The sequence below is a fragment of the Polypterus senegalus genome, chromosome 14, assembly GCF_016835505.1.
Source record: "Polypterus senegalus isolate Bchr_013 chromosome 14, ASM1683550v1, whole genome shotgun sequence".
Taxonomy (NCBI): domain Eukaryota; kingdom Metazoa; phylum Chordata; class Cladistia; order Polypteriformes; family Polypteridae; genus Polypterus; species Polypterus senegalus.
Genome location: NC_053167.1, coordinates 136043509 through 136068101, shown reverse-complemented (window position 1 = coordinate 136068101; position 24593 = coordinate 136043509). Strand labels below are relative to the sequence as shown.

At 40.0% G+C, this 24593-nt stretch overlaps 1 protein-coding gene across 1 annotated transcript in view; it reads left to right on the top strand.

The window, feature by feature from the left end:
- The first annotated feature begins 1880 nt into the window (after positions 1-1880).
- scp2a (sterol carrier protein 2a) overlaps positions 1881-24593 on the top strand; it is a 116953-nt gene continuing 94240 nt past the window's right edge. Inside the window, exons 1-3 of the mRNA XM_039735935.1 lie at positions 1881-2036; positions 22774-22831; positions 23377-23448. Of these exons, the coding sequence (XP_039591869.1) occupies positions 1986-2036; positions 22774-22831; positions 23377-23448 (181 nt within the window). The 5' untranslated portion in view covers positions 1881-1985. The remainder of the gene's footprint in view (positions 2037-22773; positions 22832-23376; positions 23449-24593) is intronic.

The window sequence follows — 24593 nt, the reverse complement described above, 5'->3', positions numbered from 1 at the left end:
CAGTTCGACTATCGGCGCCTGTTCGGACTCAGGCCCCGCCCCATTAACGCCTACTCTGCTTTGCTTGGTCACGCCCACTTTAAAGTTACAGGAAGAAGACCGAAGAAGCCAACAGAGTGTAATGACAGTTCATTATTCTTAGATAAATGGTTTAATACCGAAATATGATCGGTTTACCAGTTAATTGACCTATTCTGACTTTTGTTTAACATTTGGTAATATTTTGTCAATAAGAAATGGTTTGTGACTCTATCCCCGATGGTTGTATTTCATTAGTTAAAAGTCTTTTCAAGAATCAAATATAAAATTATTCTTCTCACCTTTAAAGCCCTACATGGTTTAGCCCCTCATTATCTGTCTGAGCTGCTGCTTCCTTACACTCCTGCCCGTGCATTAAGATCATCGGACGCTAACTTACTCGCTGTACCTAAATACAGATTAGTAACTATGGGGGGCAGAGTTTTCAGTGTGAGAGCCCCTAAAATTTGGAGTGCTCTTCCTCTCAGCCTTCGCGAGAAAAAATCTATTATTCATTTCAAACTCCTGTTGAAAACGCATCTCTTCAATGACTATTATTCGTTTTCTGGTATGTAATTTTGATTGTTTTGTTAATGTATTTATTGAATTGTAAAGTGTCCTTGTGTGTATGAAAGGCGCTACATAAATACAACTTATTATTATTATTATTAAAAACAGTCACATCATGGTAGACACTTTTTCATTAGACAGATTTTTATTATCTTTAAATGGAGTTCACATATTGGACAAGTGTTGTAATAATAATTTTATGAGGCACTTATTAGTTCATGAAGCCAACCCTCCAGTAATTTATGAATGGTCAGTCAGCTCAATAAAGAAAAAAGAATCACTCATATTGGACTTTTTCTTCTAATTTTTTTTTTTATAAATACCAAAATTAGAGAATTATTGTTTAGAGTTCTTTGATGTAAGTGATGCTTCGGTATTCTGTAAAGGTGCTACAGAGTCTATTGTACTTTTATTTTTTCATTGTGTATTTGTTAGTTCCTTTTGGTTAGACCTTTTTCTAGACTTTGGATAAAAGAATTGGTAGAGAAATACCCCTTGAAAGTTCCTACATACTTCTGTGTTTTAAGAATTCCTCCTTTAACTCGAACACTATATTATTAATTATTATACTTGCGAAATTTTATATACACAAGATGAGACTCTCCAGAAGGATACCATAATTTATAACTTTTGTACGCACTAATTTATTGATTTATTCCACGACTTTAGTAAGTTTGCGATCACGGCGAAACAAAAAGTTAAATAAGGCTAAAGCTTTGTTAAGGCTTTTCAGCTTCATATAATTTAAATATTTTATTGTAATTGTTGCTTCCTTATGTTTTTCTTTATTCTGTGTTTATAAATATTAGAATATCCATGTTGTACTTTTTGAAGTATTTAATAAACTTCATTTTGGGAAAAAGAGTGTAATGACAGCAGACCGCAGTATCTATGCGGTCAGTCACGGGTCGCCTCAACATCAGGAAACACCCTCAGCGTCAATCACGAAACGTCCATCGCAGCCCAGTTACGGTTGTAGGCAACAGCTGACTGCAGTACCTACGAGGTCAGTCATGTAACGCTCCAATATCACGAAACGCCCTCAACTTCAGTCACGTAACACCCATCATACTGTATTAGACTATGATTAATATTAGCGCCTCCATTACACTATGATCAAAATTAGATTTATAGGAGGGTTTTTCTGACTCAAAGGGCGTTTCGTGACTGACGTTGTGGGCAGTACCGGACATACGTCATAAGTATCGCAGGCCACAGTTTTTAGAAGCGGCAAGCACGTTCACGCACACGCACGAACGTACGGAATACGTGAGCACGTGTGCACGTACGAGGGTGGCGCTTTCGCAGCTCTTCCCCGTCTCCTGGCTGCAGTTCATTCACATTTTGTCGAGGTTCGGACTTGCAGCTTTTGACAACTTTCATCTCGTTTTGCTACCATGAGACCAGCAAACCACAGAGTGTTTGTGGTGGGAGTGGGGATGACGAAGGTAGTGCTTATTAACTTTTATTTTATTTTGGTGGCATCGTGACAAGACTACTGTTATCATCCGACTTATTACTCAGATTGAAAGTTCAAGGCTGCCTTTCTTGCAGGGAGAGCAGTAGGTGACACCATCCCGTTTGTGCCCCAGATGTCAGTGTGCGAAAGTTCAGGTGTCTCGTGCATGAAGTGCTGCCGAATGTCGAGTCACACTTTGTGCAAATTAAGTTGAACGTGGATGTTAAAATGTGGGCAAGATTGGCCTTAAATTTAACTCCTCAGCTGTTTTGCGTTCTTAGCATTATACACCAAATTAGTGTCTTGGTTAAGTTATCGGCTAGTTTGCAAGTTTATAGTAAACATGTTTAAGTTCTCTAAAATAGCTTTAGCCTTTAATAACAATAGTAATAAAAATAATAATTCAAAAACGCTTTATCCGTGTTGGGGAAAAAATAATTCATACGTTTCTGCTCCGGTCGTTTGGGTTTATTTTGCGTTATTTCACTGCGCTGCAAAGTGCTTAGAATGGCTGCCAGCAGGAATGGGATAAATCTTAAATGTTCAAATTGTGATGAAATCTTAAATATTCAAATTGTGATGAAACCTTAAATGTTCATATTGAGATGCAATCTTAAATGTTCAAATTAAGATGAATCCGTAAATGTTCAAATTGTGATGAAACCTTAAATGTTCATATTGAGATAAAATCTTAAATGTTCAAAGTGAGATGAATCCTTAAATGTTCATACTGAGAGGAAATCTTAAATGTTGTTAATATTGAGATGAAATCTCAAATGTTCAAAGTGAGAAGAAACCTTAAATGTTCAAACGGAGATGAAACGCAGTTAAAGCTGGCATACATTTCTAGAGAAATAACACTGCCCCTTTCGTTGTATATTACACCCTGTATTAATTATAATGTTACCTGGGTAAGAAAGTATGGAGGTAAAAAATAATTGCAAATTATATACTATCCTTAACGTGGTGGTATTTAGTACATAACTATTGTTAATACTGGAAAGTTTCTTGTTTTTTTTCCTTCTGGAGTGAATGTGTGGAAGTGTTTTTCACTTTTCAACATGTAAACATCCCATATAAAGTTTTCCATGTGACAAACATGATGGCTTCTGGTTCAAACCAGCCGTCCTAAATTGTAAATTGTAGATAATTTAAAATTAGAAGGTCTGGTAAAGTAAGTGGGATTTTTAAATAAATACGTCTCTTTTGAATATTCCACAGTGCATTGCCTTCAAATTGCAATAGTTACTGTATTGGGACAATGGGGCTCCAGCTTAGGTGGGGCTTGGGACCATTACTAAAAGAGTGAAGAACGTGCTTGATTAAAGAAAAATTTAACTAAAGGGTATCATACTAACAAGGGGTGCACAATTACCACAAAATTCATAACTGGCAAATATTGGCCTGGGTCTTAATTTATATTAATAATTGCAATATTAATAACACTAAAAAGAAATACATGCACTCACTGAGGACATTTTTAGGAATGCTATACTAATACTCTTTAGGGCCTCAGTTCTTTGTTGCATGGATTCCAGCAGATGTGGCAAACATTCCATTGATATTCTGGTCCACGTTGAGATGATTGTGTCGCGCAGTTTCTCCAGATTTGTCAGCTGCACGTTCATCTCCCGTGCTACCACATGCCACTGAGCTCATTGTCGTGTTCGTGAAGCCAGTTCATGAGATGACTTTTCCTTTGTGACATGCTTAAAGAATCCATTAGAAAGTTGGTAAATTGCCCTCAAAACAGCCTCAGTTCTTCATTGGATGTGTGGGGTAGGATAGACACTCGACTCAGGACCCCTACTTAGGACGCTGACTCGGGCTGCTCCATTCGTAGCAGCGTCTCGATTAAACACACAGATGTATCAGGAAAACTTGCTTTACAACTTCACAATGGGAATGAAAACCAGCAGGCATGTAATCTTTTGGTGTTCTTTATTAAATGGTCACGCTGCCTTCAGATAGCAAATTTAACAGTGTAGTTATCGGCGTCTGCCCCTTTTCCTTTCAGATGTACGTATAAATCTGCGACATCTGCGACAGTTGTAACAAAGTTATGAACACACATAACATTTATATTTCTTCTTTAAATATAACATTGAATTGCAAACTGAAATGAACTCTGCCTTAATGTACTGCACCACGCCGCCCGCTGCACGCTAGCTTTATTTCTAAACACCCGTACGCTCGCTGCATGCTCTTCCGCTCTCTGCAGATTTGGATGGCTCTGCGTTTCTTACAGGATGGATTCCACAAGATGTTGGAAGCACTACTTTGAGATTCTGCTCCGTGTTCACATGGATGCCTCACATGATTTTGACAGATTTGTCCCTGAGGTATTTTATTTCTTTATTAATTAGGATCTGGTAATTGAGAAGGCTACTGAAGAGCACTGAATTGTCTGCGATGTTCATAAAACCAGTTTACTTTATGATATGGTGCTACTATCATGCTGGGTGTAGTCATTAGATGGTGAAATTATGGCCTTGAAGGAATGCATATGGTCAGCAATGATACTCGCATAGGCCGTGGCATTCAAACAGTGATTGATGGGTGTTAGTGGGCCCCAAGTGTACCAAGGAAACATTCTCAACAACACCATTTATTTCTTGAGCATGCTTTCATTACAAATGATGGAGCTCAAAGTGCTTTACAAGGTGAAGAAAGAAAGAAGAAAAATAGAAAAGTAAGATTAGGCAATACTAAGCAACAAAGAATAAAGTACGGTCGGATGGCCAGGAGGACAAAAAATAACTCCAGAGGGGTGGAGGAAAAAAAAAAAACAAAATCTGCAGGGGTTCCAAGGCCACGAGACCACCCAGACCCTCCTGGGCATTCTACCTAACATCAATGATCTCAGTTAGTCCTCATGGCTTTCGGGCTTCATGTGGAAGAAGTTGACGATGATGGTCATGTGGACCTCTGACCTTCAATCCATCAATGGAGGGACATTACGGCACTTTGATCAGGTGGTATGGTGCAGACCGATTGAAAACCGGGAAAAGAACAGCAGAGAAAGTAGGGGTTGGTATTGATTGTGGAGATACAATGAATGATAATGATAATTAAATGCATATACAGAATATCAGGGTTACACTAAAATGAAGCTCTGAGAAAGCCATGTTAAAATAATGAGTTTTTAGCAGTTTGTTAAAGTGCTCCACTGTATTAGTCTAGTGAATTTCTATCGGTCAGCTATTCCAGATTTTAGGTTCATAACAGCAGAAGAGGTAGAGACACCCGGGTGGGTTTTATTGGCCTGGTGTGCACATCTTCAAAAACAACGAATCCATCATCACTCAACAATGCGCCATCCGACTGCAACAACAATGACATTTATTAATTTCTAAGGCACGTTTTCATACAAGTGATGGAGCTCAAAGTTCTTTACAAGATGAAGAAAGAAAAAAAAATTAAAAATTAGGCAAGGCTAAGTAACAAAGAGTAAACGTAAGGTGTGATGGCCTTAAACAAAATCTGCAGGGGTTCCAAGGCCATGAGACCACCCAGCCCCCCTAACATCAATGATCTCAATCGGTCCTCATGGCTTTCAGGCTTCACGTGGAAGAATCAGATTCTGATGGTCGTGTGGACCTCTGGCCTTTAATCCATCAATGTAGGAGGGGTTCGGGGAGGTGGGCAGATCGACACCACAGAAACAATAGAAAAAGAACAGCAGAGAAAGTAGGGGATAATACGGACTTAATAATTCAATGCATATACAGAATATCAGTGTTACACTAAAATGAAGCTCTGAGAAAGCCATGTTCAAATAATGAGTTTTTAGCAGTTTGTTAAAGTGCTCCACTGTATTAGTCTAGTGAATTTCTATCGGTCAGCTATTCCAGATTTTAGGTTCATAACAGCAGAAGGCTGCCCGCTTCACCACTTCTTTTAAGTTTAGCTCTTGGACTTCCTTCTATCCATCAACTGTGCAATATCCAATATCTAAATGGTACTGATAAAAACTGTGCAATATCTATATACTGTACAATATCATTACTCTCCGAGTCCACCATCCAGTACTCACTGCACATGATCATCAATTTAAATTATGTGCAATATAACCCAATAGTGAAATAGTTATTATTCTTTACATATGTACTGTGCATCCGGAAATTTTATTTGTAATAAATTTGCAAAAACCTCAAGTAAACTTTTTTCACGTTGTCATTATGGGATGTTGTGTGTAGAATTCTGAGGAAAAAAATGAATTTAATCCGTTTTGGAATAAGGCTGAAACATAAGAAAATGTGGAAGAAGTGATGCGCTGTGAATACTTTCCGGATGCACTGTATATAGCGTCGCAGAACTTTTTGCAGCTTCTTTGCAACTTTTTGTACCATTTGTTTATTTACTTGTTGTGTTCTACATATATGTCTGCACTGAAGGAGCTGCTTTTAATCTCATTGTACATGTGTATAGTGACAATAAAAGGCATTCTATTCTATAATAAGTAGACACTCATTTGACGATCTAAGGTTACGATTTGGAGTGTAAGGTGAGAGACATTCTGAGATATGGGATGGAGCAGATTATTGAAGGCTTTGTAAATCATCGGCTGTATTTTAAAGTCAATTCTAAATGACACAGGTAACCAGTGTAGTGACACTAAGACTGGGGTGATGTGCTCAGATTTTCTTTTCCTAGTTAAGATTCTAGCAGCTGCATTCTGCACTTGTTGCAATCGATTGATGTCTTTTTTAGGTGGTCCTGAGAGGAGTGCGTTACAGTAATCTAGCCGACTGAAAACAAAAGCAATGTTATAAGAGGTCTAACTTTTGCAATATTTCATAAGTGAAAAAGTGCTGTCCTAGTAATCTGATTATTATGTGATTAAAAATTTCTCCACACCATTACACCACCACCAAGGGTGTTGGGTGCATGGTTTCATGCTGTCGGGCCTACCATCTGTGTTCCTCAGCAGAAATTAAGATTTATCAGACCAGGCTTAGTTTGTCTAGTTTTCAAATGTCCACTTTTGTGGAGTCTCTGCCCACTGCAGGTTTAGCGTTCTGTTCTTGGCTGACAGGAGTGGACCCCTGGTGTTGTAGCCCATCCGAGTTGTGCGTTCTGAGATGTTTTTCTGCTCACAACAGAGTAGTTAAGTGAGTTACCGTAGCCTTCCTGTTAGGTTCAAGCAGTCTGGCCATCGTCGTCAAACCTTTGTCATCAACAACAAGTTGCTCCCAATTAAATTCGGGAATGTTAAACTGGGGTTCTGTTGTATTGAGAAAACAAAAGTTGAGTGTAGATGTCAAATCAAAGCAGATCATGAAATCTGAAATGACAGTAAGTTAATGTAAATATAGCCCAGATAGTCTTGTGTGACAGGTATGCAAAAGTGTTAATTGTAGCAACATATAATAAGTTCAAGAAATATTTAGAAGATGACACGCAGTTACAGGCTACTGCCCTTGCGTTAGTTTCACATAATGTGCTAGGAAAACAAATACAGCACCATCAAATTAAAGAAGAACATCACTATCTAAATATTTTACAAGTTCTCTAGGTGCTTACACAGATATGGCAGTGCCACAACAGCATAACCACCACAGTGTGCACAGTGTTGGCTTTTAGTATAAACTAGCAAAATACCTGCGCTCCGCAGCGGAAAAGTAGTGTGTTAAAGAAGTTATAAAAAAGAAAAGGCAAATATTTTAAAAATAACGTAACATGATTGTCAGTGAAATTGTAGGCTTATTTTAGTATTGAGAGTGAATTTGATGATATTCAGTCAGTCCTAACACAGGGTCACGGGAGCCAATCCCAGCAAGCACAGGGTGCAAGGTAGAAACAAACCCCGAGCAGGGCGCCTGCCCACCGCAGAGGGCACATCCACATCCACACACCAAGCACACAGTAGGGACAATTTAGGATCGCCAATACACCTAAGCTGCATGTCTTTGGACTGTGGGAGGAAACCCACGCAAACACGAGGAGAACCTGCAAACTCCACACAGGGAGGACCCGGGAAGCGAACCCAGGTCTCCTTACTGTGAGGCAGCAGCGCTACCCACTGTGCCACCCTGCCTCCCTTTGATGATTAAGAGTTTCATTTGTGATTGTACTAGGGGGCTTTGCTCGCCAACCCCCATGTTTCATTTTGCAGATACACACGTTTAAGATTCTTTTTCTTTGAATTGTTGCTATTTCATTAGTTTCACTTTTATTTCAGAACTTCTATGAAAACAATATTTGGAATCTTCCGAGTCCCAATGAGCTGAATCTTTTTCATGAGGTCAGTGCGACTCGTGTTTAATGACTTTGTACCGTAATTCAGGAAAGGTTTCTCTGTTTGGAATTTGAGCACAGACAAAGCGATCTTCATCATCAGCAGTTAATCATTTTTTTTTTGCAAAGTAACCAATAAATGCATGTGAGGTAAACTCCATTTTTGAAATTCTCTGACTTAAACTTCAAAGCCTTACAATATTTACATACTTCTGACATATCACCTGTGTCCATATATTCGATCTCTATTCACCTTTTCGTTATTTCTCCGAGTAATAATTTCTCTTTCTTTGCGCTAATGCGATCTTTACTTTCTTTTTTTTTGACACGGTCGTTTTTTTTTTTCTGCGTTCATATTCTGTATCTTGCTCTGCATGTGTTTCGAGCCTACTTTTTTTTTTTTTTTTTTTTTTTTGTGAGTCTTTTGAATTCCAGTTTTCATTTTCTCTAACCTGCTCTGCATGTGTTTGGCCCCCTTGTTTTTTAACCTCTTTATTAGGGATTAGTTTCCCTTTTTTGAGTAATAATTTCCATTTGTTTGCGCTACTGCGATCTTTACTTTTTTTAATACTTTGTAATTTTCCTACTTTCATATTCTTTAACTTTCTCCACATGTGTGTATCGTGCCAACTTTTTTTTTGAGTCTCTCTTCTCTGCGCTGCTTTCTTCTTCGCTTAGTCGTCGATGTTTCATTTGTAATGTATTGTCCTTCTATGCTTTATATGCGCTGAGAGCCCTGGATCTGTGTGTGCTCAAAACCAAAATACGATGAAGTGTGTTGCTGCCTGTGCTCTTATTTATTTGTAAGTAGGGTGTGTCTTGCAGGACTCTCATTTTCTATGTCCTCGCGAGACGGTCCTGGGTCAGTCTCTTGGCAAAAAGTCTCATGTTTAATGTCTCTGCGAGATGCTCCATGGCCAATCTGTTTTGTCTTGTTTTGTCTTTTTAAGTGTCTTCTGTGATCTTAACATGAAGATCATGTCTCATCGCCCTACTGTTTCTCTCCAGGATTTTTTTTTATAATAGAGACAAATGTTGTGTATGAGAAATGCACATTTTTAGGATGTAAGGATGTCTTTGTAAATGACGTTTGCAGTTCTGCCCTCGGGCTGTAAAATGACCAGGCTCTCTGCGGAGCTTACTCTTGAGCATGCAACGTGCAGTTGGCCATGAGAGAAGCAATCGCGTGTCAAGTCAATGCTCACCTGGCCCTGTGACACATTTATTGTCATAGCAAAGCAGACCCTTACTGTAAATTAGAATGGGACGTCAGAGGGTATGAGAGGGATGGGAGAAATAAATCCAATCTCCCATGAGCCAGTTCCAGTGAAGACCGTTGCCTCAATGAGGTTCTTGTGCAGAGATTTGATCTGAAGCCTGGTGCTGTTACAAAGTTTTGGTGGTTGTAAGTTTCATAGTAACATAATTGATCCGCCGACCTACAAAAGTAGAGTATGCGGAGGCCTGCCCATAGGATTTAGAGTGTGAAGAAACTAAATGAAAAGGTAGGCGTCACCAGCAGGAAGACGTGAAGAAAGGCCAACAATAACAGGCATGAAGTGGTGGAGTAAAGAAGAAGGGAGCAGTGAGCATGACGAACAGCTGAGGAAAATAAGTAAGCAAGTGAGGAGGCACATGAGCACGGGATGTCGTTAATGTATAGGCAGGGAGCCAACCACGTGGTAGGTGCGCGGACAGCTGCCGTGTGGAAAAAGGAAGGGGGATCGGGGGCGGCCCTTGTGTGTCTTTGCCTTGAAGTAAATCCTATGTTGACAGAAATAAGAAATGAAACCGCCAAAAGGAGAGGTTCCTTACGGCATTAAGGTGAGATCCGCCAAAAAGAAGACATTCTTTTCGAATGTTCGTTATGGGGCATAACGCAAAATGAAACATACTTAACATTTGTAAGTACAGTGTAAAGGATGAGCATGTGAAATTTGGGCTTCCCACGTATATTGGAAGTTGCAGAAATAGTGAAGATGGGTTTCCTGTATATATATATATATATATATATATATATATGAACAACATATCTCACGTGATTCAAATGTAACCCTCTGTGCTTGGCAGTACTCACACAAACCACCTACTCAAAGCATCCTGATGCACCAACATTGATGGACTGAAAGCCAGAAGTCTACGTGACCATCATCATCAGGTCCTTCCATGAAAACTCTAAATACAAAGAGGACTGTTTGACTTATGTTAGGTAGATTGCCCAGAGGGGACTGGGCGGTCTCGTGGTCTGGAATCCCTACAGATTTTTTTTTTCTCTTTCTCCAGCCTTTGGAGTTTTTTTTTTTTTTTTCTGTCCACCCTGGCCATCGGACCTTACTTATTCTATGTTAATTAATGTTGACTTATGTTTATTTTTTATTGTGTCTTCTATTTTTCTATTCATTTTGTAAAGCACTTTGAGCTACATTTTTTTTTATAAATATGTGCTATATAAATAAATGTTGGTTGATGATGTCCATTTCTCCTGTTGTAACCTTTGGATATAGGCAATAGTCTTTTTCAATGTTATAATTGAAGCCCTCCATATAGAGACCCTGACGCCTGTGTGACGTGGTAGCCTGTGAATACTGCTTCCGTCGAATTTGATTCTGTTCAGAACGTTGTTCGGGTGTTTGTGAGGCCCTCAATTGTGATTGTTGTATACGTTGATCAGCGAGCTTGCGAGCCTTCTCTCTCGATCTGCTTCTGTCTCACTTTCTGTGTGTAACCGGACTATTGTGGTCATACTGTACGTAATTTCCGTTTCAACCGCGAAAAGAATTTTATATACACATATACAGTTTAGGGGGTACACCCATTACCCCCCCCCCTCCTATTTGGGTGTTGCAATAGGACATGAGACATACCTAACTTTTGTAAGTACACTGCAAGGAATGAGCATGCGAAATTTCGGCTTCCCACCTATATGGAAAGTGGGAGAATTAGTGAAGAGTCAGTGAGGGCTTTGTCTTTTATATGTATGGATACCATCGGATACGCATCAGTGGCTAAATGCGGCCAATGGCCAAAGCACTGGAGTCAGGTTCAGCCATATATATAGTCTGAGCATAACATCCCTCCTAGATTTATGTATTGCAACCTTGTTTTCAGTGTAATCTAATATTTTATTTGCCTTTTTAATAATAATAATTCCTTACATTTATATACTGTAGTGCTTTTTTCACTAGTTAAAGCATATTTCTTAGGGCTGTGAGGATCTGAATGATGTGACAGCAGACATTTTGCACCAGTATACTCAACACACTTGAGCTGTTAGACGGTTAAGGGGTGAGTGACAGTTAGTCAGTTGGAGACCGGAGATGATAAGGCTGGCCAGTACGACTAGGCCGTGGTGGGCAGTTTAGCCAGGACAGGATACACACTGCTGTTTATAAAGGATGCCCAGGGATTTGTTTATGACCACAGAGAGTCCGGACCTCGTTTTTATGTCTCATCTGAAGAACGACCCCATTTTTACAGCACGAGTGTACCCGTCACTGCATTCGGGCATTGGGATCCACGTTCAGACCTCAGGGTAAGCGTCTCCTGATGGCCTCACCAGCACCCCTTCCAGCAGCAACCCAAGCTTTTCCTTGCTGGTCTCCTGTCCAAGTTCTGGCTGGGCCCAAACGTGCTTAGCTTCAGGTGGATGACCTCTTCTGCAGGGTATGTGGCATGGCTGCCAGCATTGTAATATTAATAGTTTCTGCACATTGTTTAGACCAGGGGTCTCCAACCTTTTTTTTTTTTCCCCCCTGAGAGCTACTTTTACAAAATGAAAATGGCCAAGAGCTCCTCATGTTTTTGTAATGTTTCTTCTCATCGCTTATTTCAACCCAAACGAACTGAATAAGCTTGTTTTGCCTGAACATTTTATAAAATGTTGGTGTCCACAACTCACATTTTACATTAAATCATCACAAAAAATATTAAGTTCACCTACAAGTGCATTTTGTGTGTCTGTATGCATTTTCTAGTGTATCTCACACTATTTAAGTAAAACATGAATGCCGTCAAAACAAAACAATGCAATTCCAAACACACAGATATGACGTCTTCATTTGTCATTTTGTCACATGTCACTGTGTCACTTTATTCACATGTCCAGTCACAAGTGTGATGTGTTTTTTACTTAGTCAGATGACTGGCACTGAGGTGTACAGTGGAGTGGAGCCACTCGGGTTCACTCTTATGGAGTCATTTAGATGTTCGTCTGTCAGTCTTATTCTGAACTTTGATTTCATGACATTCATGTCGGAAAAGACAGACTCACAGAGTTATGTAGAGCCAAACAAAGCAGACATTTTCAGAGCTGCTTGGTGAAGATTCGTATAGTTATCTGGCTCTACTAAGCTCCAGAAATGCTGAGAATGCTGTTGAGACCTTAACTGCATATTATTTTGAAGGTTTACTAATATATAATATATAAAATCTAATGTGTCTCGGCCTGTACGTCTGTCTGCTTTTCACGAGAGAACTACTTAATGGATTTAGGTTGGGTTTATTTTCTATAATTTGCTTGAACATTCATTGCAGTTGGTTTTGCGACTTCTCTTATTTTGCTATGTATCATAGTTCGCTTGCCGTACTGATTTATTTGCGTGAATCCGAGATCCACGCAGCAGACCAAAGAAAAGCGCTCTCCTCACTCAGTCGCCAACTTCAGGGCGTGTTCCTTAATTGGCCATTGGCATTGGTTTCGCACCTTGCTATTTTCGTTTTACTGCGACGGTTGTTTCCTAAGCCTTTGTTATAAAGTGAACAACAGTATCTTCTCTGTCGACGGGTTTTTGTACAACATCATCTGTATTCCGGGATCCGGCAACTGCCTGTTCCTATCAGTGGGTTATTTCTTGAAACAAACGGTTGATGAAGGCAACGCACTCTCACTACGACATAGGGCAGTAGATTTCGTTGTATCACATTGGGACAGATTTGGAGACGTCCCATGGACAAACGTTTGCAAAGATTTGCGTTAATCTACAACAACCAGTCTTCAGCCACGGCTTTTTCTAGGGTTAGATCTGTCATCTCCAGCAAAACACCTATTCACAACTGTGTCTTTCAGGAATTATTTCTTTCTTCTTGGTTTCTGAATTCCTTTCTCACTGTTTTCTGTTCCTGTTGTTACACCGCTGTATGCTACGGCAGGCGTCGACTAGTAAATAAGTAATCCATTAAAAAGGTAAAAATCCCAGGCGTTTAAAACGAGATTACAGTTCTTCTAACAACATTGGGGTCACACCAGCCAAATTCAGCTCCTTCCCCGTCTCTCCAGCTCACCCAAGGTATATTCAGCGGGAGAGACTTCAGCCACTGCAGTCCTCATTCTCCCGACCCCCGTCATGGCTGCCTCCGGCGGTGTCTGCCTGACCGCTCAGGGATGGTTGTCCTCCCATCCTTCTTCTCGTACTCGAAGTCGTCCCTCAGATCCCTAGGACGGACTTTTCCCCGGTCGTACCCACTCTATTAAAAGCCTGATTGGGGGCGATCCTGTCCCATGAGCGCCGATCACTCGCTCCATCTGCTGACTCCTGACCGCACTAACACAGCTGGCTGGCTCGTCCACTCTCTTTCCCCAGTGCTCCTCTCTCACTCTCCGTCTCTTCCTTTCCTTTACCGTTCTTTTTTTTTTTTTCGTTTTTTTCCGTCTGCCTCGCGCTTCTCCTGTTTGTTACGGGGACATGGCTCAGGCATGGCAGCTACTGGCTTCAATTACAGATGCGGACGATTCCTCACCTGTGCACATAAGCAAGGAAACTTCCGCCTCACGTAGCGCCCAGGAACCGCTCTGGCCACACTACCACATCCCCACTTTAAGCCATGAGTGCGGCAATTATTTAATTAAAAACTGGGCTTTCATTCTGAGCCGCGGACCCGCTGTATCACAGACCCACAGTTTGTCCTGGAATTTCATAATGCAAATGACCCGCTCCTGAGTGTCAACAGTGAGCGGTCAATTTTAAGTGTAGTGAGCTGCTGTAAAGTGTGAGAATCAATGGGCCTTTGGAGCCTGCGAGCACTGCACTTACATTTATTTACTTGGCTAATGCCTTTATCCAAACCGACTTACAATTGGTTACATTTCCTTTGTTTTTCCAATTGGAGCACAAGCGGGTGAAGTGACTTGCTCAGGGCCACACGATGTCAACAACAACATTTATTTCTATAGCACATTTTCATACAAGCAGTAGCTCAAAGTGCTTTACATAATAAAGAATAGAAAAATAAAAGACACAATAAGAAAACAAAATAAATCAACATTAATTAACATCGAATAAGAGTAAGGTTCAATGGCAAGGGGGGACAGAAAAAACAAAAAAAAACTCCAGACGGCTGGAGAAAAAATAAATTCTGTAGGGATTCCAGACCATGAGACCGCCCAGTCCCCTCTGGACATTCTACCTAACATAAATGAAAGAGTCCTCTTTGGATTTAGGGTTTTCACGGAAGGGCTTGATGAAGATGGTCACGTAGACTTCTGCCTTTTAATCCATCCATCATTGTTGGAGCATCATGAAGCTTTGAGTAGGTGGAGGTGGCGCAGGCCACCACCACAAAGAAACCAGAAAAAGAAACAGAAGAGAGAGTAGGGGTCAGTACGGATTTTAGAGCCACCATGAATAGTTATTATGAGGAAGTTGAACATATAGAGTATCAGGATTAAGTTAAATTAAGTTAAATTGAAGTTATAGAAAGGCCATGTTAAAGTAATATGTTTTCAGCAGTGTTTTAATGTCAGGGCAGGATTTGAATCCATAACCTCAGGGTTATGCTGCTCGCGTATGGGGATGCGGATGTGCAATTTAAACTGGTTGTTATTTTCATAGGAATTGTTACATATGCCTAATTTAACTATTTTACATTACAGAGAGTAAATAACCATATTAAAAATAGTAAAACATAATAATTTGAAAGTAAATTGTTTCGTGTTGCATTGAGTTATTTGTTGCGTAATTCAATTTTGTTCTATTTGGCTTTGAAATTCACATGCAAATACTTTTACTGTAAAACTGCAGTAAAAACAAGTTGTGGAATTAACTTTTTGTCAATGTCATGTTGAGTTTTGATTCTGTGTTTTGGACTTTCATCGTGACAATGCAACGTATAACTGCCCGTGAGTGAATTTTGTTTCTTTCTCTCTAATAAATAAAACAACTTTTTTTGAATATTTGGCTCTGAGATTTGTTAATTGTCATAGAAAAAGCTGTTCTAACGGGAAACTGTAAATGTTTTAATACGAATGGCATATCAAGATCTCCTTTGGTGTCTAATGTTATCCCCTGAAGATGTACGACATTACCTTTCTTGTCGCCTGTTAAAATTTTACATGTCATAATTGTTTGACCAATTTTGAACACAACTAATCTTGTCCTATTGCATAGCCCTCACTCAGATATAAATTACACAATAACATTACGATACATCCTTCTTTCAATAGTCATTCGGCTGGTGGAAGACTGGACGCTGTTAACGGTTGTAGATATTCTTCGTTATATTGTAAGTTGATGTTTTCATCTTCCGCACCATCACCACCAGCTGTTTCAGTATGGTCTATTGATATGCATTTAATCCATTTGCTGTGTAACCTGTGAATTTGACACTATATAGCGCCCGACCCGGCACAGATTCACACTGAGGCACGTGTTAAAAAGACACATGCTTTATTTTTCTTCAGCTGGAGGGTACGTCTTCCCCGTAATCCGTCCAGCCACAACACAGTCCCAAGCACTAAACATTGACCAACAAACACTCTTCCTGTGGCACCACCACTCCTCCCAGGCAACCTTGTCCTCTTCCTCCCGATTCTGGCCTCGAGTGGTGGATGCTGGCCCTTTTTTTAGCCCACCCGGAAGTGCCCCAGGTTCTTGATCACCTGTTGCTAATTGGACTTTCGGGCGGGGCTATAGAGGTGTCCATGCTGGCTCCGGGATCCCTGCAGCACTCCCTGGCTGCCACCCCAGATCCCCACAGGGTTGTGGAGAACTCCATCTCCCATGGAACCCTGTGGGAGACTGAGGCACCATCGTCAACCAGGGAGGTTGCCACCAAGCGTCCTGGTGGAGATACTGAGGAGCCCATAGCTGCTCCCCTGGAACATAAGTAGAAGGGGTGTGTCCGCCACAAACCGATTGACAATTTTCACGTTAATTTGTTTGACTTTATTGTTTCTCGGTGCTAGGATTGCCCGTGTACTCATTTCTTCTGTTGATAACCCTTCGTTATGAAATTCTTCAATAAGATTTGGAAATAATATGTCTTATTTAATTGGGAACTTAAAGTGAGGAAAATGTTGAAATTTATAAGAGCTGAGAGAGCAGGAACTGTGTCTGTCAAAAGCATTCACATGAATGATAGGTGACAGGGCTGTGTGCATAGTTGAATGTGGTTGAGAGGAGGGCATGACTTGAAAAAAATCTCATGGCCAAAGTCTTGTCTCGTGGGACTTGGAAAAATCTCTTGAATAAAATTTAGTCTCGTCTCAGGATTTTTTTATATAATAGAGAGAAATTATTCTTAACACATACACTTTCTTCATATACAATATGTATAATACTGTAATTCTATAACAAATAATATACAGTATGTGAAACTCCAAATAGCATCTCTTCAACTGTGCTTTAGCGTCCTCAAAACGTCTATTTTAGAAACTGTACTAAAATATTATATATATATATCCAAATTACAAACTTAAACACATAAACAATATACTTTAAGGGCAAACAATTAAATTACACTTACTTTATATATAATTACGCAAACTTTCACATTTAACAAAGAAAGCACCTACTCTGCTGTTAAGACGCCACCAAACTAATCTATAAGGTTCAAAGTGAAACCCTGTGATTGGCCAAGTTAAAACTCGGCAAAGGCCAATCACAATAACTAACAATGCAAGGTGGATGACAACTAATTAAAGGGAACCACTACTATATTGCCTTTTCAACAGAGTCCATGCCATGAAGAACTGAGGCTGTGCTGAGGGCAACAGGAGGCCCTACCCAGTATTAGGACAGCATGACCCAAGAATTTGCAGAGCGAGTGTATTTTACAAGTAGTACACAGGAACTCATCTTTGGCCATTTTCCATATTCGGCATTGTAGAAAACCACAGAAAGTTTTAAGCTCAAAATGTTTTTCAAGCCCTTAAATATAAAACCTTTTTTTCAGTATACACTTGTTTCACGTTTGCCAGTTGGTTATTCTAATGTTGCCCGTGAGTACCACGAACTTTATCGCAGTTTTGAGTTCAAGGGCAGCACTCTCAGTGACAGTGATAGCAGCGAACTTCTCAGTCTGTACTTTGGTTTTGATAGTCACTGTTGCAAAAACAGAACAGGTAAATGATTGATTAGTTCTGAAATGTTTTCACATTGAATTTGATTAACTGAAATTACTTTTTTTTTTTTTTTTTAAATTAGGATATTTTAATAGATGTGCAAGAGTATATAGTGCATATATATACTCAGCAAAAAAAGAAACGTTCCTTTTTCCAGGACTGTGTATTTCAACAATAATGTTTTAAAAATCCAAATAACTTTACAGATCTTCATTGTAAAGGGTTTAAACAATGTTTTCCATGCATGTTCAATTAACCATAATCGATTAATTAACATGCACCTGTGGAATGGTCGTTAAGACCTTAACAGCTTACAGAAAGTAGGCATTTAAGGTCACAGTTCTAAAAACGCAGGACACTAAAGAGACTTGTCTACCGACTGTGAAAAACACCCAAAGAAAGATGCCCAGGGTCCCTGCTCATCTGCGTGAACGTGCATTAGGCATGCTGCAGGGAGGCATAAGGACTGCTGATGTGGCTAGGGCAATAAATTGCCATGTCCGCACTGTGAGACGCCTAAGACAGCTACAGGAGACAGGAAGGACAGCTGATCATCCTCGCAGTGGAAGAGCCCGGATCTCAATCCCATTGAGCACGTCTGGGACCTGTTGGATCGCAGGGTGAGGGCTAGGGCCATTCCCCCCAGAAATGTCCAGGAACTTGCAGGTGCCTTGGTGGAAGAGTGGGGTAACATCTCACAGCAAGAACTGACAAATCTGGTCCAGTCCATGAGGAGGAGATGCACTGCAGTACTTCAAGCAGCTGGTGGCCACACCACATACTGACTGGTACTTTTGATTTTGAGCCTCCCTTCATTCAGGGACACATTGTGAAACATTTTTAGTTTATGTCTTACGGTGTTGACTCTTTTAGTGTTCATACAACTATTTACACATTAAGTTTACTGAAAGTAAAAACAGTTAAAAGTCAGAGGACGTTTCTTTTTTTGCTGAGTATATATATTACAATTGTATATAGTGTCTTTTTTGTATAGTAAAAGAAATAATACAGGAATCAATAGAATAACCTATTCACCTCGACATGGTGGTGGGGCTTGTGCACCTTACTAATACTTGGAGCTTGTTTGTCTTTAGCTATTTTCTTCTGTTAGGGTCTCCCTTGGAGAACAAGTCTGGGATGTAATCTGAGATGAAGGTACAGGTTAAAACGCAGTGCACCCTGCCCACGATAGGGTTAACTGAGAACTGCAAGCACTTAGTGGTTGGGCAACCTACATAATCTGATCATGCTCGGCCCGAAATGGTGATGTAGAGCCATCTTGTAGGGGGATGATTGGGTGCAATGCTGTTTTAGTCTCAGGCATAGGTGAGAAAACCCCTGAACTGGACTATACCCTGGCAGTGGAGACTGGCTTTGGAACTTGGAACCGTTACCCCTCTGGTAGGGAAGAAGCCTGAGATTTTGCGGGAGTTTGAAAAGTATAAGCTAGATATACTTTGTATCACCTCCACACATAGCATGGGTTCTGGAACCAAATGTCTTAATCAGGATTGGCTGTGATTGATGTGTGAAAGACCTTGTGTTAATCTCCACACACATTCAAGCCCCCAGCTGAGGGTTTTCTCCAGTGGATGCAAGGGTTGTCTCAATGCTTCTGAGTTACAGAGAATAAAAACTCTGTTTCTACGGTCTTAACGTGGTGATTTCAATGCTCATGTTATGAATGACGGAAATACACTACCGGTCAAAAGTTTTAGAACAACTCAGTATTTCTAGTTTTTCCTTAAATGCAGTGAATGACCTTGTAGCCGTCGAAGTCGAACACGGGCAAAGTGCGTGCCGAAAGAAATCTCACAGTCCAAAGGTTTGTTTTAAAAATATTTAGTGAAAGTTAAAAGCAAATAATCCACACAAGAATAAAAGAAAAAATAGTTACACACGTAGAATAAAAGGCAATTAAAAAAAAAAAAAAAAAAAAAATGTATCTTGTCTAATTTTAGCTTTTCTTGAGGAACTTTAGTTATTTCTATACTTATAGCGTACAGAAGAAAAAACTTTAAGTGTATGGCTTCGTGCTTAAATAAGCACGTTATCTTTACGTGTTACTTCACAAGCTCAAAGAGCCCGTAGGCCATCAAGCACGAGCACGGTTTAAAACCGTATGTCTGTACACCTTACACATGGCAAGGCTGTCACTAACTAACGAATAATGTTTACTCAAAGCTGCTAGAAAATGGCAAGAATATACCAATACAATTCTACTTATGGGGGTTATAGGAACCTCCCGTTGATTATGCATTGTCATCTACTAAGATATTTATGAATCTTATATAACTAGGAAAATGGCTCTTACAGACCTAAACTGGTGAAAAGGCAAGCAGTAAACTGGCAGAGGTTTAAATGTAAAGTTTAGGTTAGCAAAAACTGAAAAACAAATGAAATTTCAGAATATTACAAATGGGCCTTCTTCCTGGAACAACTAACAGGTTACAACCTACAGATTTTGTGCAGCATTTAAAGTAAATGAAGCCTTGTAAATTGAATCAAACAGTTTGCACAAGTGTCCAAACTCTGCCGATTATTTAAAAACCCTCTGTGTCTTAAAGCAGAGCTGGACCAGACTGCTCTGTTATTACACCCTCTGAAGTACGACTTGGACAATATTACACTGGCATAGGAGAAATAAACAGTGGCAAATAAAAAAATAAGTCAAGGAATCATCAAGTGTGCAAAATTGTATTCAAATGTTTGATTCGTCAAAGTAGCCTGCACCTTTTGCTGAGATAACAGCCAAACTGTGGTAACCCTTTGGACTTAGAATGCCAGTCACTGAGCGCAAGTCACCAACTCTACCTCCAGGTAAAGAACCCCAGACCATCACACTTCCTCCTCCATGTTTGACAGTTGGTGTCTCACACTGAGGAACCATCCAGCTCGATGGTGTACAAACATTCTGCATGATGAACTGAAGATCTCAAATTCTGATTCATCAGTCCATAAGACTTTCTTCCCATCTGCAGTCGTCCACAGCCTCTATTTCAAGGCACTATTGTGTCTTTTTAGGAATGGCCTTGTTAAGGCCACTCACCCTGTCCAACCTGCAGCACAAAGTCTAATTTTCACAGTATAAACTGACGCATGCTTTTATCGACCTGCACTGTTAAACAGTGCTTGAAGCTCTTGAACTGTGAGGTGTCTTTTATCATACAACTGGTCACCCCCAGAAACCTGTCTTCTGATTGGGTGTTGCCTTTGGGTCTGCCAAAGATCTCTTCTTATCAGAGTTTCTTCCAGTTGCTTGACTCACTGACAATTGGATTATTTTTTTTTTTTTTGCAATTTCTTTAAATGAAGGCCTTCACTTCTAAGGGTTATAATGCTCTGAACCATTTCATTTATTTATTGCCATTATCCTTCCATTTTAATTGGAATTTACAATTTTTTACAGTGCAATATTGTCCAAGTAGTAGTAGTAGAGGGTGTAGGAACACAGTCTGCACCAACTCTGCTTTAAGAGAAACAGAGGGTTTTTAAGTAATCAAGAGACATGGGGACACCTGTGCAAATTGTTTGCTTCAACCTGCAAGGGTTCATTTACTTTAATTGCTGCACAAAATCTGTAGGTTGTAACCTATTAATTGTTCCCTGAAGAAGGCCCATTTGTAGTATTCTCAGATTTCCTTTATTTTAGTTTTTGCTAAACTTTACATTTAAACCTTTGCCAGTTTACTGCTTACCTTTTCACCATTTTAGGTCATTCACTGCATTTCAACTGATGAAATTTGAAGGAAAACTGGAGGTGTTCTAAAACTGGTAGTGTAAAACTGAATCCAGGAAGCACATCTTCATACAAAGAGTTGTGGGAATTAGGGGGAAAAAATACTGAGACATGGAGTTGAAGTAGAAACCTTGGTAACCTTTAAGAAAAATCTGGATAGATATGGAAGACATCTTGGCTATTAGCTAAACAAATGGGCTTGATGGACTGAATGGTCTCCTCTCATTTTGTCAAGTCTCTTATGTTCAGGCTGCAAATCATTTGGATGATATTCTTGGAGAGAACAAAACCTATGATATAAGAATGACCTGTGTCACAAAAACCAGACACAAGAGTCATAAAATAGGCTTGGGGCAGCCACCCGTATAATATTCCCTGGCTGCAAAATGGGTAAGTGGTCAGCACTGATGTGCTCAGAACGGAGTCGATAACAGAACTGATCAACTGTTTGTTAAATGGCTGCTTTAAAGGCCACGGCAGGGATATGATGTCAACAGGAGCCAGATCCGTAAAGATCTTCCTCAATTGGCTTGGACCCGGACGTGACATCATTTAAAGGATAGGAAATGGAAGGGTCCTCCGCCATTGGGTCGGGACTGGAAGTGATGTTATCAGAAGGGGTGGAACCGGAAGTGACATCATCAGAAGGTACATAAACAGAAGTGACATTGTGAGAAGGGGCGGAAAAGTGGAAGTGATGTCATTGGGGCAGGCGGAATTTCCTGCGGTCTGCAGGAAAGCGGAGTAAAAAAACGTCAGCACACTCTGCCGCCCCCTCATTTAGAGCTGGAGGTGGCAGAGTTAAAGATGCTAAGGTTTGCACTGGGTGTGACGAGGATGGATAGGATTAGGAATGAGGACATTAGAGGGTCAGTTCAGGTTGGACGCTGTCTCCAAAGAGACGGAGACCGAGGTAGAGAGGCAAGATTGCTTTGGTTTGGACATGTGCAGAGGAGAGATGGTGGATATACTGAGAGAAGGGTACTAAGGATAGAGCTGCCAGGCAAGAGGGAAAGAGGAATGCCTAAGAGAAGGTTTATGGATGTGGTGAGAGAGGACATGCAGGTGATGGGGGTAACAGAACAAGATGATAAGGATTGGAAGATATGGAAGAAGATGATCCGCAGTGGCAACCCCTAATGGGAGCAGCCAAAACAAGAAGAAGCAGCTGCCTCCCATACGCACGTGTGTGACACCTGACATGGCAGAATGAAAACGCTAAGAAGGCAAAACATTAAGTCATATCTTTTATAAGAAAGCAAGATTCAAACCCAGAATGCTGGATCTGTGAGGCAGACCACCATACTACCCTGTGGTTTAAATTAGCTTAAGAATTTAAAAGAAATTGTACACTAATAATTACAGTTACTCATTTTAGTCTTCATTTTTTGTTTTTCTCTATTCATATAGTTTGAAAAGCCTGGGGTGCGTGAAAATTTTGACTATCCTGATATGGCGAAAGAAGCAGGTATGTTTTTTAAGGTTAGAAAGCTATGGAATACCATTTGTGCCAACATTAAAACAGAAAAAAAAAAAATTAAATTGCGAAATAATCATTTCAAAAAATGTTATATTCTTTAATGCAAATATACTTGCTTTGCCTTGCACGTGCATAGATCATCTTGGGTTAGTACCTGTTATATTCTCTGTCCCCCAAACAGCTTCTGCACATTTCCTCCATTCTCTACCTTGAATTACACTTTTTCCTGCACTTGTTTTAGTACAGCAGGTCTTATACTTTTCCAGTCTAACTGAATTTCCATTTCATTTGAATAGACACCAAGACCATGCCACCTCTTGATTAGATAGATAGATATACTTTATTAATCCCAAGGGGAAATTCACATAATCCAGCAGCAGTATACTGATACTGTACAAAAATGAAAAAAATAAATTATTATTTCATATTCCGTTTTTGTCTCACTAAGTAGCTTGTGACCATAATATGTTGATTTTAAGACTTGAAGTTCCTAATGTGTAGTGAGTTAAATGCTTTCTGTTTTATCTTTTCAGGCCAGAAGGCTTTAGCTGATGCAGGCATACCTTACTCTGAAGTTGAGCAAGCCTGCGTGGGATACGTGTATGGTATGACCCCCTCTAATGCACCAGTGCACATGTTCGTTCTGTGTGTTTGGGAATATAGCACTTATGCAGTGCTTCTCAACACTTTTTTCCCTCAGTGTCTTTGTGTCCTTTACCATATTGTGCTTTCCATGTATAATAATAAGTTACATTTAATGAGCGCCTTTCACAAACCCAAGGTTGCTTTACATACAGAGTAAAAAAAAATAATCCACCCTATAGATTTTGCAGGGAGGCCAATGAAGAGGGAATTACAGTAATCAACACGAGACGTTATGAAACAATGAACCAATGTTTGATTATCATTAAAAGATAGAAAAGGACAGAGGCGGGCAACGTTAAGGAGATGATAGAATGAAATTTTGGAAAGAGACCTAATGTGTAGCTCAAAGTTAAGTGATGAATCAAACAAAACACCAAGATTTCTGACAACAGGAGCAGGTTTGACAAGTGCACCATCAACAGAAACAGAGAAATTGGATACCTAAGAAAGATGGGATTTTGGACCTACCAGTAATACTGCAGTTCTATTGGCATTAAGTTTGCGAAAGTTATTTTCCATCCATAGCTTAAGATCAGTGATGTAGTCAGTGAGTGTGCTGGGAGGTAAATATGTAGGGGAGTCTGTACTAAGATATAAGTGTATATTATCTGTGTAACAGTGGAAGTTAAGGCCATGTCAGCAAATAATCTGACCCAAAGGAAGGATATAAAGTAGAAAGAGTAACCGAACTCTGTGGGACATCACATGACACGGGTGAGGTGAAGGATTTCTATTGGCTGAGTGTGACAAACTATTGCCTATTAGAGGGATATGATGTGAGCCACTGAAGGGCTAAGCCAGAGATCCCCTACATCAGAGAGACTTAACAGGAGGATTTCATGATTAACAGTGTCAAGTGGTGCACTTAAGTCACGAAGGAGGGAAATATAAAGTGAACCATAGTCTGCAGACCGGAGAAGATCAATAACTACACGGTGAAGAGCTGTCTGAGTGCTGTGCTGTGTACAAATGTAACCTGACATTTATGCGATAGACATATGAGCGCCGATTAAATCGCGGCGTCAAAATCGCACCGACAAAATCACACCGACAAAATCGCAAAAGTTTCATTAAATATGAATTACTAGTTTAAAGCATATATAAA